The sequence below is a fragment of the Nicotiana tomentosiformis genome, chromosome 4 (assembly GCF_000390325.3).
Source record: "Nicotiana tomentosiformis chromosome 4, ASM39032v3, whole genome shotgun sequence".
Lineage (NCBI taxonomy): Eukaryota > Viridiplantae > Streptophyta > Magnoliopsida > Solanales > Solanaceae > Nicotiana > Nicotiana tomentosiformis.
The window spans coordinates 94,727,211-94,740,941 of record NC_090815.1 but is presented as its reverse complement, the minus strand read 5'-3'; the positions used below and the strand labels follow the sequence as shown (position 1 = coordinate 94,740,941).

General features: G+C 36.0%; 1 protein-coding gene across 2 annotated transcripts; it reads right to left on the bottom strand.

Annotated features, from left to right (window-relative positions):
• Positions 1 to 1,774: 1,774 nt before the first annotated feature.
• On the bottom strand, positions 1,775 to 11,940 carry LOC104105034 (pyrophosphate-energized membrane proton pump 3). Of its 2 annotated transcripts, XM_033658379.2 has the most exons (15): positions 11,676 to 11,940; positions 10,716 to 11,011; positions 8,721 to 8,924; positions 7,848 to 7,999; positions 7,615 to 7,762; positions 7,391 to 7,523; positions 7,110 to 7,282; positions 6,422 to 6,542; positions 4,771 to 4,958; positions 4,229 to 4,666; positions 3,963 to 4,127; positions 3,716 to 3,871; positions 3,512 to 3,623; positions 2,415 to 2,634; positions 1,775 to 2,079 (listed from the first exon to the last, which is right to left on the bottom strand). In XM_033658379.2, the coding sequence occupies exons 2-15, from the start codon at positions 10,806 to 10,808 to the stop codon at positions 1,980 to 1,982; spliced, it is 2,403 nt and encodes an 800-aa protein (XP_033514270.1). In that variant the 5' UTR covers positions 10,809 to 11,011; positions 11,676 to 11,940; the 3' UTR covers positions 1,775 to 1,979. The 2 variants fall into 2 exon arrangements, with proteins under 2 accessions (XP_033514270.1, XP_009611556.1); XM_009613261.4 differs by lacking the exons at positions 10,716 to 11,011; positions 11,676 to 11,940 and having other exon boundaries at positions 7,848 to 7,992; positions 8,721 to 8,860.
• Positions 11,941 to 13,731: the final 1,791 nt, after the last annotated feature.

The following is a 13,731-nucleotide window of genomic DNA, read 5'->3' as shown; positions in this document are numbered from 1 at the left end:
CAAAATTTTATGCATAGCCAAAAACTTTGAGGATATAAACCTAATAGTCCTATCTTACTCAAACTTAGCTCTTGTTCAGGGCGGATCTATGTGTAATGGATGAGATGGTACGTCATCCACAAGTTTTGGCCGAAACTATGCAATAGTATGTATACATGTATTTATATATAGAAGAAATGCATATAAATATTTTAAGTGGCACCTTCAATATTATAAATTCAGCCCAATGATGGGGATTCGAATCCAACCGGGCTCACCTTAACCTGGCTCACCTTTTTAAAAGCTTTTGTTTGGGTGCATTTAAGACAACTATAATTAGGATGATTCTTTGTCTCTTCTCTCTTTACTTAATTGCTCTTTTTTGTTTATTAGTAGGTCCTATTGACTTTTTCTTTAATCTTATTAGTTTATTTTTAAATTTCTTTTCTCCTTTCTTTTCTCTTTAACCATTTAACAGAAAATTTTAAAAAAAAATCTTTTGCAAATCTTTTCAAAGAAATCCCCATTGTTGCACTTTCCTAACTCCTCCGTGATTTATTAATAGATAATGAAAAATTAATTGTTTCCTCCGGGACCACAACTTTGATAATCTATTTGCAGAAACCAGGAAAAAAAATCCTTGAATAAGTTATTGTTTTAATTAATGATGAAAGTTTATTTTGTTGTCGGATTGCTCTAAAGTACGATAATTGTATATATATAATATCAAGTGAGTTAATTTTCATAAAAAAATATAAATTAAAAAATGTCTGTAAACTTACTTTATGTTTAGAGTGCTTATTAATATTATTTTTGCCTTAAGTATCTAAATATAAAGTGATAACGAGCCTTTTTTCTTGTACAAAATGCATTATTCAGTTGAAATTTTATGTTTTTTTTCCAAGTTATCATAATTATTACGTAATCTTTTTACTCGATCGATTTGTTTATATTAACTCCAAAGACGAATAACCCGAACCGAAACCGAAAAGACCAAACCGATTAAATTTATACCCTATTTAGACAATGTAAATTGTAATAAAAATTTTGACACCCGAAGCCTCTAAATACTGAATCCGCCTCTGCTCATGTTGACACCAGTTCTTGGAGATTCGAGTTTTTGGTTGAATAAGATTTCTCTTTCTACTTATTGTATATCAAAGCTAACAAAGTTCCTGAATTTATTTTATTTTTTGTGGTACTCTCCACGATACAAATTCACCTTTACATTTAGCAATGTAGTCTGTTGGAGTACCGCTCAATCTACTAGCGGTGCTGCTAAATTAGCCTAAGACCTGTGTGGCGTTAAAACGTATCAATTTACTTTCTTATCCACCCATCATATCTTGTATTTTGCCGATGGAAAATCTGCTTTAGAGCGTAACACTAAGCATCACAACAGCCCACCCCACCCCAAAAAAATACAAAGGAACAGAAAAACAAAAGAGACTTTTTTCCTTGAGACAACATATAATACAACTATCCTGTTTGAACTTTCAGTAATTTAAATTGCCCAAGTGAAGGCAGGGCCAGAAAACTAAGACGGGGTGCTTTCTAAACTGTGAATAATTAGCAATTAAATTAGCGATCAATATACTTAGATATGAACCTTGGTTTAATTTCAAGTCACGGGGCAACATTATTAATTGCCAAGCAATCTGCAAGCAAATGTAAAGAACGCAAGTAAACCAACATTCTAAATGTCATGGGAAGAATCTACCCTGTCACGATTAGGAAAAAATGAAAAAGGAACGAAAAACAAACCATGAAAGGAAACAGCAACCAAGCAAAGATATGGGAAGCGAAAGAAACAGCTTTAACCGAGAATTCAGAGATCTAAAACTAAAAAAGAGTTGCCTATAGTTGGAATTCATGTGCCAAAAAATGTGGTATTCTCGTTTTATAACTAGGATGTTACATCTCTCGTCAATATCCAATGAACATAGAAAAGCTCCTACAAACTGATGCCGTATATTTCAAAATCTCTTAAACTTTAATTCTCATAAAAAGATAGGAGCCATCACAAGGGTTATTGTTGCAAGCATTTTGATTAGTACATGCAGAGAAGGTCCGGCTGTATCTTTGAATGGGTCTCCTACCCTGCAAACACAAAAGAAATTGTAAGTACTGTGCAGCACGGCCGTATAATTTTGTTAACTTAAGAGAAGATCTATTGTCATGACTCAAGAGAATTTAGAACAATTATGCAAGCAAAAGAAAAAAATGAATGCATATAACAGAGCTGCATCAATGACCTGTGAGTAATACGACTCTACAAACACTGGAAACTATGTTGCTCGGATCCTTCAAAAATAGTCACACCCATGTCGTATCTTCCAGAAATATTTGGAAGATCTGACATCGGCGCAGCCGTCATTCTCAAAGGATCGAAACAACATAGCTTGAGAACATATGAATGGTCTAACCACACTTACGTGTCTCCTGTAACTGCTGCTTTGTGGGTGTCACTCCCCTTGCCTCCAAGAGCGCCTGTTTCTATGTACTTCTTTGCATTATCCCAGGCTCCACCAGCAGTGTTGAGGAAAAGAGCCATAAGAATACCAGAAACTGTGGCAAACATCAACATGGACGCTACAACTTTAGCCCCAAGAAGAGGATGTCCCGTGTAGTAGCCCAAAATGCGGAAAAGAAAACCTGTACAGAGACCAAGATGAACACAATAGACTCAAAATACTATACTGAGATCAAAGAAGATTATGAAAACACAAACTTGAAAGCACAATTAAGAATTAGAATTTGCAGGTACGTGTGCACAAAAGGAGAATAAACAGATTGTAAAGAATTCTCCCTCAGATTATACTTATAATGTGGTGGAGGGCGCCAAAGATAAACTACAGAGTGCAGATACAATAGACGTAACCTAACAGGAACGATGAGAAAATAATTGACAATGTACTATATTCAGGTAACATATAGTACTGTCACTGCTGAGGAAAATAATCAACAGAGAATCACGCGATGTGGTGAACGCATAGAATTTGGACAAGTGTAGATGTTTCAGCAGAAAGACGTGCAAGGTAAGATTTGTACAGATGTAGATGCTCACTGATATCACTTAGTGATTAGCAAAACTCCCATTTCTCAGTGATACCTCACCTCACAACACCCCTTTTGCAATTCTAAGCTAGTTGTTACTTTGCAATATCAAGTGGCTAAGCTTCCACAAAATGAACATGTGGGAATAACTGAAAACACAAACAAGTAATAAAAGGAAAAAAAAAAAGATAAAAAAGACCTGATGATGTGATTCAAAGAGAGTTAAAGTAGCAGATAATTTACCCAGACACTCCACAGAAAATGCAAGCAGATGCATCTAAGAGCACATACATGAGAAGATTAACGAACTGATTGAATAAATCCATGACAAAGATTATATCAGAAGGCAAATTTAGACAAGACTTAAAAGTTCAGACAAAGAGTTCTAAAGGACCAAACACAGTTGACCTAGGTTTTAGCAGGAAAACAGTTATCGTAAAGCATGAAGAAAATGATTAACGAGTGCAAGACTCACCAACAACCGCGGGGGATATGATAGCTAGGGCTCCAGGTTTAATCATCTCCCTCAAAGATGCAGATGCAACAATGGACACACATCGACCATAATCTGGCTTCTCCTTGTAGTCCTGCCACCAGTAAAAGTAACATCAATTAACTTCAGTCTCTCCATGAGTATTCTGCAATGCAAGTAAACCTTCTGGAAGGTAACACTACTAACCATGATCCCTGGCCTCTCAATAAACTGTCTTCTTACTTCATTGACTACTTCTTGAGCAGTTCGACCAACAGCCGAACAGGCCCATGCACTGAACAGAAAGATGAGCATAGATCCCAGTAATCCCCCAACAAATACTTCAGGTATCGCTATGTCAACCTGCATATTAATTAAATATTATTAGTCCTGCACCAGAAAGTTAATGTAATTAAAGAAAAAGGCCAAAAAGAAAGTCAAAGCAATTCCGTACCTGCTTGAAGGGTTCCTGGGCAAATGCAGCTACCTCATCCATATAGGCACTGAACAGGAGAAAGGATGCAAGTGCTGCAGATCCAATTGCAAATCCTTTGGTAGTAGCTTTCGTAGTGTTCCCAACAGCATCAAGAACATCAGTGATCTCACGAACACTCTCGGGCTGTACACAAAAAAGCTTAGTGAACTTACCAAGCCAATAAAAGATTAAGAGGGGAAAAAAAGTCATGACCTAATGCTTTAGCTCAGAAGCATTAAAATCACCTGTTGGCTCATCTCAACAATTCCACCAGCATTATCAGCTATTGGACCAAACATATCCATGGTGAGAACATATGCTGCTGTACTAAGCATTCCCATAGTTGCTACAGCAGTACCAAACAACCCCCCAGTTGGGTTTCCAGCCTCGTCTATCAATCCCGAAGTGCGACCAAGCCAGAAAGCAGAAACAATAGCCAAGCTTATGACAAGGACAGGTAGAGCTGTGGATTCCAGACCTAAACTAACACCCGCAATTATGTTCGTTCCATGACCAGTGGAGCTAGCAAGGGCTAAGGTACGCACAGGCTCATATTTGTAGTCAGTGTAGTACTTTGATATCCAAACAAAGGCATAAGCAGTTACAATTCCAACCAGACCGCACAAAGCAAAATTCAACCAAGCAGAAGGCGCCTGTTCAGTATATAGTAACCACCGTGTGGACTGCAAATGCAATGAAAACTATTAGCAGAGAAAACACACTGAAAGTCATGTAACTAATAGGAGAAAAAATGGTGGATAATGTTCCAAGGAAAATAAAACTTTACCAAACCAAATGTCAGAACAGCTAACAATATTGTCACCGAGTACCCTTTTTCAAGAGTTTTCATGGGATCCTCTACAGTGCCAATTACTCCAGATTCCCTTTTGTTCCGGATAGAGAATATGCCAACAGATGATACAACCAGGTCGAAAGAATGAACAACTAGAGGAAACAGAATAAAGCCAGATGGATCTGCAGAAGAAATCAACATATATTAGATAAAACAGAAAACTGCAAGGAAACAGCAGATCACATAGGAGGCATCACATATAATGAGATCATTTCTAGGAACAGAAGTATTCAGCTACATCAAGAGGAAAGATAGTCATCATTTTATATACATATATTTCTACTAACTAGTCGTTCCTGAAGCTCACAAAAGCTCAAGAGGGCGCTTCATGTCGCTTAAGGTGCGCTTCGGTGTAGGCAAGGCACTAAGGGCATGCGTCTCATTGTTCATGAGTTCTATCTTGAATCACGCAGTACTAAACAATAAATATAATTGACAAAGAGATGTAGTAATTGTTGAGGAAAACATTAAGAATGAGTTTGTTACTTTTTTCCTATATTAAGTATACATTTTAAATTTTTTTTTTCTTCATAGTGCTTTTTTTACTAAAGCCCATACTTTAACTGCACTTTGCGCTTAAAGCCCCAATAGATATGGAGCGTTTTAAAGCTTTTCGCCTTTGAAACATTGCTAGTGAAACAAACATATAACAAGCATAACTGAGAATCATGTTCTGGGTGAAGTTCTCTACTTTTTGTACACAAGTTGTATGCGGAGATTTTTCCTACCACATCAATAAATCACCATCGAAAAAATTCTAAAAAATAAGCCTTTAAAGGTGGGAAATTGATGCAGTTTCATTCTGTCTAGTGACTACCATACAACTACAACAACTATGCCTCAGCCCCAAGCTAGTTCATGTCGGCTTCATGAATCCTCACCCTCCTTCCCACTCCATTTGGATACAAAATCCTCACTTTCTACTCTCTACTATAGTTAATAAAAATACTAAGAGCTCATTTATGGTACCTGGAGTCCGCAGTTTCAATCGACAACACAGTGGGGTAATAACAGCCAATTAAGCTAAGCTGCAGCTGTTATCCAATTTAAGATGAAAAAACTTAACCGTGGGAGAAACAACACTTTAAGACAATTATCGTTACAAGACCTTTTCTCCCCCACACTATAATTAGCAGCATCTCCAACAGTTTTGTCAAAGGCACACTATCGCGCAGCTTAGCAGTGCTTCGGCGAAGGCACTAAGTTGATGACATGTGCATCTTACCCAAAACAACCCACCAACAGCTCTGTGCTCACTAAATCACGTGTTTTAATTGCATTTGCTCTCAAACACCTATAACTCCACTGACTTCAGCGCTTTTGGGGGCTTTTTGGGTTGTACAGCACTGATCGACAAACACTTGATGTCTCTCATTTGCAAACATAAGCAGTTTCATCATCACAGTACACCCACCTATGTTACAAAATTCCCTGTTTCATAATATTTGGATTCAAGTGCAAGGGTTGACATATTACATTCGTCTTTTTGATACATTCCCACCAAGATTACCACTCACCTTCAGAACCAAATTTCTGCAGCAACTTAAGTTAAATTAAATCAACTCAAGTGTGAGTGTCAAGCTACCTTCAATTTTGCAGTGTTTAGCCATGGTTCCTCCTAGTATCATTGCACTAATAATCTCCGCGGCAATACTTTCGAAAAGATCTGCACCTCGAGCAGCACAGTCACCAACATTGTCTCCTACCTTACAATCGGAAATTTATAAGGTTAGCATTAGACACATCAATTTGAAACCAAAAAAACAACATTATAGGTAGTGAGAATCTCCAGTTAATGAATTGACGGAGCAGATATCAATACTCCATAATTCCTTTTATATGTTTAATATTTCGCAATAGCAAACTTTTCTCTTTTTCGTATATTTCTTTTTATTAGGTGCTAACATAGCAAGCACAAAGCTAGGATGTGAAACAATTGATAATAGGGGCCTCAAAGAAGACAAAAACATTCTTCTTTAAACTCCAAGAAATTTCTCTAAGGAGATAACTTTCATGTAGAAAAATGAGAATCACTTGTTCTACTCAAGCACCAAGAGATGTTTGTATCTCACAGTTTAAGTACTGTTTAAACTTAAACTTGGGATTCCACTGCATTAACTAGGTGCATGGTGCATAAAGTAGAAGTTAATGAGATCGTTCATACAACTTCCAGCTAGAATACATGACAGAAATGCCTAATGCTAATGCATGATAAACACAGAAGTTCATAGAAGAAAATGAAAGAAGACATTAAAAAGAGAGCAGATTAATACCAGATCTGCAATTACAGCAGGATTGCGTGGGTCATCTTCAGGTATACCCTGCTCTACTTTTCCGACAAGATCAGCTCCAACATCAGCAGCCTTTGTGAATATTCCACCACCCAACTGAGCAAAAAGGGCAACAAATGAAGCTCCAAAACCATACCCAACAAGTAGAAGAGGCACTGCATAAAGATGAGAAGTCATAATGTGAACTAGAAAACAGACATTCAAAGTCAAATGTACATCTTAGTGAAACAAAACAATGTGAAATGTTAGCAGATTTTACTCACAATCGGTTGACTTCATTGCGCCAGGTGAATCCACCCCCAACCACACATACAAAATTGCATAAAGAATAGCAACACCCATTACAGCCATTCCAACGACCACCAATGCTGAAAATCCACCAGCACGTACAGCTATCTACATCAGAAAGATCTGAAGTCAATTTCTACAACAGAGGACCTTAGTGTTGCTCCTGTTGAGCATTATATTGAAAAGTGAAAAAAAGAACCTGCAGAGCCTCGCGAGCCGACCGTCTTGCTGCACTTGATACTCGGACATTAGCACGTACTGACACCCACATGCCAACGTACCCAGCAACACCAGAACATAGAGCCCCGAAAAGAAAAGCAGCAACAGTAATATAAGCAGATGTTGCCCTACATCAGCATGGGAAGTATCATAAAGTAAACTCAAACTTTTCCTGAAAGAAGAGAAATTATCCAACTCAAAATCTGCCATTACCTGCCTAAGCCAGACGATTCTTGCTGAGGAGTTGTATTACGGAATAAATATATGGCAAATATAACCAGTCCAAGCAATAATGCCATCTTGGAGATAGTCCCATACTGAGTCCTGAAGAAACCTTCAGCTCCATCACGTATTGCATCTGATATCTAGCAAGTTACATAATGAGCTTAAGACTTTAAGACTATACATAACATATTACAATGAAATAGGAGCAAAATCATGACTGCAAATCCAAGTTTCTGCATGTTGGGTGCTGCCATCAATATCATCAAGCTTTTACCAATTTATTTACATTAAAGTTCCCATATCAATGGAATAAGAAAATTTTGCCTTCAAATCCACTTCTCTCTGAAAATCTTATGGCTATGAAGGATTCCAAGGTCAGGTGGCGTGTAATCTAGGAGCATGGAGAAAGGAAATGAAAATGGCAGGAATAGATCATTTTTTTGGTTGGCAGGTGAAGGTGACAAGCAAAAGCAGAGGTAGTCACCATGCTGGACCTCCATGGTATCTTCTGCAGTACTCTAGCACACAACTTTAACCCTTGAAACAACCACTCGTACATGATGATCATGGGCTAGCCCAAACAATGGAGCTCCTTAACCATGATTAAGGTTTTGGATACAAAACCATTCCTGCCTCCCTCATGGCATTACCCATCAACTCTATCCACCTCTATCTTCCACCCAAAAATTAACAAATGAATAAAATAAAAGAAGTCTAGAAACCCATACCAAAAGAAAAATATGATCTAGTATGATATGAAAAAACATTGTCCAAACTTTCTGATCTACGTGTTAGAAGCAGAAAAAAACAAAACAGGAAAATTTTGAAAGAGAACTTAGAAACTGATCAAGAAGATTGTACCTCGGACATCTCAGGAGGTCCCTCATCCTTTGCCAGCACCCACTTAGTAAGATAAATCGACACAAAAAAGCTGATGATACAAACTGAAAACACAAACACAATGATCGGCGAGGTGCTTGCACCAATGTAAAAGATAGCCCCAAAACAAACAAGCAGGAGCACCAAAAGAACGCGAACATTTATCCTCGTGAGAACACGAAAAATCTGCATGAAACAGCAATGATAATATTAAAACAAATACTTAGAAATTTGAAGAGTAAACTATGAAAAAAGAAGGAAATTAAATTATGCTGTTATCCGCTGAAAGAAGCTTCTTATTCAACAATCTTATTATTTAAGCAACAGTGAACAACTAGAACAGCTAATCTTAAACAAGCAAGTGATGAATAACTGGTTTCTACAGATAGAGGAGGCACTGCTGGTTAAAAGTTTCAAGTTTTTGTATACTTTTAGGATGCTGGCCCTCCTCATTTATTTTGCATTACAAAATTGTAACAAGCTCCCCTGACTGAAAGCTAGTATCATCTTTAATTTTCAACATATTCATTCTGATGTGGTACAACTATTTGTGCTAGATTCAAAGATCAGAGATGTTTACTATTAGACAAACAGGTCGAAAAGGGGCACATCATTTACGTTTATCTACTAATTTAGAAATGTAGACATGAGCAAATGAACGGTGAATAACACTTTAGGTAGAATGACTATAACCATGAACTACAGATTGAGAACAGAGGTACTTATCATCTGCTTGTCAAAAAAGATCATTTAATTCTTCGGCAGACAATATTTAATGAAACATAGTTCTCTTCAAGAGAGGCTAGGGTATATAGCATGTATAACATTGTGAGGCAAACGCCTTCCGATAATTGATACTTTTAAGGAAAAATGTAATACAAGCTTTCAGTAAAGTAAACAAACAAATAAAATGCATTTAAATAGCCAAAATGAAATGGCTCAACTGATTCTTCACCAAAAAGCATGAGAAGGTGAACATATCTAGTCAGAATCAACCATAAGTTGGAGAACGAGAGGCTTAGATGCTAAATAAGGTGATTTGGAAGACGAACCTTCTTTAATTTTTTGGTGAATATGGAAAAGAAGAAAATATAGTTTATTTAAAGAGTTGATAAACCATTGGCTTAAGTCATGGTTCCTCTCTTATTTTATTTATCTTATTTTTGGACTTTTAGTGTAAAGAGAGTACCATTTTGTAGTTATAGTTGGTTAGAATTTTAGGGAGGCTATGGACCAATCGTACACATTATACCACTTATGTAAATTAAAACACCGTCTTGGAGTGACATCAATAAGATATTGACCGCTAAAAAAGACATGAAAAGAATAAGAAAGAACTATTAAATCGTAAATCACTGATTATTATTTTTCAGAAAGCCTAGTTTAGCGCTAAACTACAAGTTCATATTTCAGGTTAAGCCCTTCAGATATCTTTATTCTCTAATAGCCTGTTTGGCCAAGCTGTAAAAATCAGCTTATTTTGAAAAGTGTTTTTTTCAAAAGTGCTTATCGAAAAGCAGTTTGTGTTTGGTTAATTTATCTGAAGAGTACGTTTGAGCAATAATTTGTGTTTGGCCAAGCTTTTCAAAAAGTGCTTTTAAATATCAAATTACGAATGAGGACATGAAGAGATTTACTTAATAGTTAATATTATATAAGTTAATAAATAATCTCAAAAATTTATTATTAAAGACAATAATTAATTTTTTCCATTTTATTTAAGTAAAATATGAAAATAAAATTAAAAAGTACTTTAATTCTTTTATGATCCATATTAAAGAGCGAGAACATATCTAAAAGCACTACAAAGGGAGAAAACTAAGGAGCATAAAAAGATTTAGTAAAAATAAACAACAAAAATGAGCATGCCATTCTCTCCTAAAGGCTTGATCAAAGTAAATGTTCCTCCATGAAAGAATCAAAAGGCATGATTTTAAGTCAACCGAAAAGCATGTGCTCGCAAATAATGTAACTTACCCATGGTGTATAAGCTTTACTCTTCATGCTAGGAAATGTCCTTGGCCTATCTTGGTAAGGGCCCAAGTTCCCTCCTTCCATGTCATCATCCATTGCAACGGTTTGGAAAGAATTTACCCTTCGTGCTACTGGGAAAGGGCTGAACTCACTGCTTTGGGGCAAATCGCCCCCTGAACCTGGTCGCTGTATTTTGAATTTCTTTTGTTAATCAATTCCACTAATTCCTTAGCTCGTGTTCAGGCAGCTGTGATGTTTCCTTCTCAACTGTTAAACTCTCTCAAAAAATTCTTCAGGTCCTAGAGAAAAAAGAACCAAAAACATTCTATCAGACATTACATATTCAAAAATCAATATAACAACAACAACAGCCCAGTAAAATCCCACAACTGGGGTCTGGGGAGGTAGTGTGTACGCAGACCTTAAGAGGCTGTTTCCGATAGACCATCGGCTCAATATTCAAAAATCAATGAACTTACAAAAAAAATACATTGGAAATTGATCAAAGCTGAAGTATGAAACACAATCTCACACTAAAAATACCAGTAGAGCTGTTACAACTTAGAGCTTATTCACAAACCCAGAAATTGTAAAACAGATGGAATGTCCAAACACAATGCTAGACTAACAGAAACAAGAATAATCAAACTACCATTATCAAACAAAAGAGTTAAAAAGTAGTCAATTTGAACAGCAGAAGACACAATGAACGGAACGTATTGAAAACCTCGAAAAGTAACAAAAGGAACAATTTCAAACTATAAACCTACCAACGAAATCAACGAATTTGCAAAGAAACACATTTGAGACTGATCAATGCTGTAGCAATTAGATATTAAAAAATCGTGAAACACAAGCTCATCCTAAAATACGAGTGCAGCAGTTACAAAAACTTAAAATCAAATCAAACTGATAATTAAAGTGTGAAAAAACAAATAGATCAATGAACGCAGAAATTCTTACGAGCACGCATACGCAGATCCGGATCCGAAACACTGACGAGGCGGAAAACAAAACTCCTCGCCGGAAAAAGGATATATTCAACTCCGCGGTCCGATCGGCCTCGAAAACTTTCTAGAACCTTCAGATCTCAATTGAGTGACGCGAAGAGGAAGCTTAGAAGAGAATGTTGAAACGGAACTTGGGGCAGCGAAGCCGACGAGAGAGTGAAACTGTGAAACTCTGAAAGTGTCTGTATTCTCTGTGTGTATGTGTGTTTTTTTCTCTCAATGCGTTTAGATTAGGTGAAATAACAAATGTTGACTTATGTGCATACTCCAATTAGTGAATGCCACATGTGCAGTCCAACGTGTTTTTGCTGCCGTGTCCTGTTGTGGGCCTTCTCCTCAACTGACAGAATTTTCGGATATGCTGCTAGTTCCTGATAAATATAAGATTTTACAGTTTTTTTTGTTGCTTCTCTTGGTAAAACCGGTGCCCTAATTGGAAAAGTCCAACTAATTACTGAGATCTTTATTACTCCATTAAATTCCAAGTTTTTCTTTTTCGGTTAAGAGATTAGATATTTTACATCTAAATGCTTGTTTGTTATAAAGAAAGATCCAAATACTTTGATATGCTTAAAAACTAAGGAAATAGAAAGAAATGAAGGAAAAAGTAAAAGTAAAGGAACTTAAAATTGTTCTTTTTCTAATTTTAATTTGATTTGGAGAAAGCAAAAATCAAAAAATTGTACATTTTACTTCAACTAATTTATTTTTCTTTTTCGTTTAGTTAGTTCGGATGATATTCTAAACACATACTAACTTTAGTATCGCATGTAATATGATTTTAAGGGCTATGCTCAAAACACAAAATAGTCAAAAGAAGATTCATGTAAGTTATCTTAAAGAACGAGATATTTAAATAAGAGACGTAGGAACACTATTCAAATATTTGTGACGACGAATATAGATTATTGTGAACGAATCAGACTTTACAATTCCCAAGATCACAAATATCTTCCTACGATAATATTAAGATGATTCAATTTTATTCAATTACAAAACTTAATTCATAATAACACATGCTTCATTCTTCGTTCTTAGATTATGCGGTCAGCCTACGTACGCTATTGGATGCGTGCACCCATTTAGCCCATCTTTGCAACCATCTTCTGCAAATGCCTATTCAACTTCTATAATTGTCCTTAGCACGATTGGTGACCCAAAAAAACTCACGTGCTAGTAGAATAATAATGTGACAAAACAAAAAAAAGGATTTTGTGATAATGGACGATCTCGATGGACTAGTAAAGGTAACGGATGACATCTATATTAAAAGAGGAATTTTTAAAAATCACTATGTGATTATTAATTTTTTATAGTTTTCATATACATAATTATTTTCTATAGCTATTATTCAATTGTTACGGTGTTGTATTCGCTGTATTCGCGGACTATATTCATGAATACAGCAGCAAAAAGCGCCTAAAATCATGGTAGTCCAGTTGTACGCGCATGTATTCGCGTTGTTGTATTCATGAAAACATGCAGCAAAAAGCGCCTAAAATCAGGGTAGTTCAGTTGTACGCGCATGTATTTGTGTTGTTGTATTCATGAATACAGCAGCAAAAAGCACCTAAAATCAGGGCAGTCCAGTTGTACGCGCATGTATTCAAATGTATTTGTGCCATGTATTCATGAATACATTAACCGCAATCACCTTAAAAACAGGTATGTCCAGTTGTCTAATAACGGAAATAATATTAATTATACACTCCTAATATAACTCAACAAAATCAATTCTTACATGCCTCATTATCAACCCAATTAATTAGAATAATTTTTCAGTTGTATATAACTGTTGTATTTAACTTTAGTGTTTAGTGTGTTTCAATATTTTTTTTTTACTGTTGCATTCATTAGATTCAATGTTTGTATTTATTGTATTCGCTATTTTATATTCAGTGTATTCAAATGAATTTGTATTAGCAACATTTTAGTTATTCCCGATACATGTTATTATTGTTGTATTCACTGTATTTCTATTTGTATTCAGTATATTTTACTATATTTCA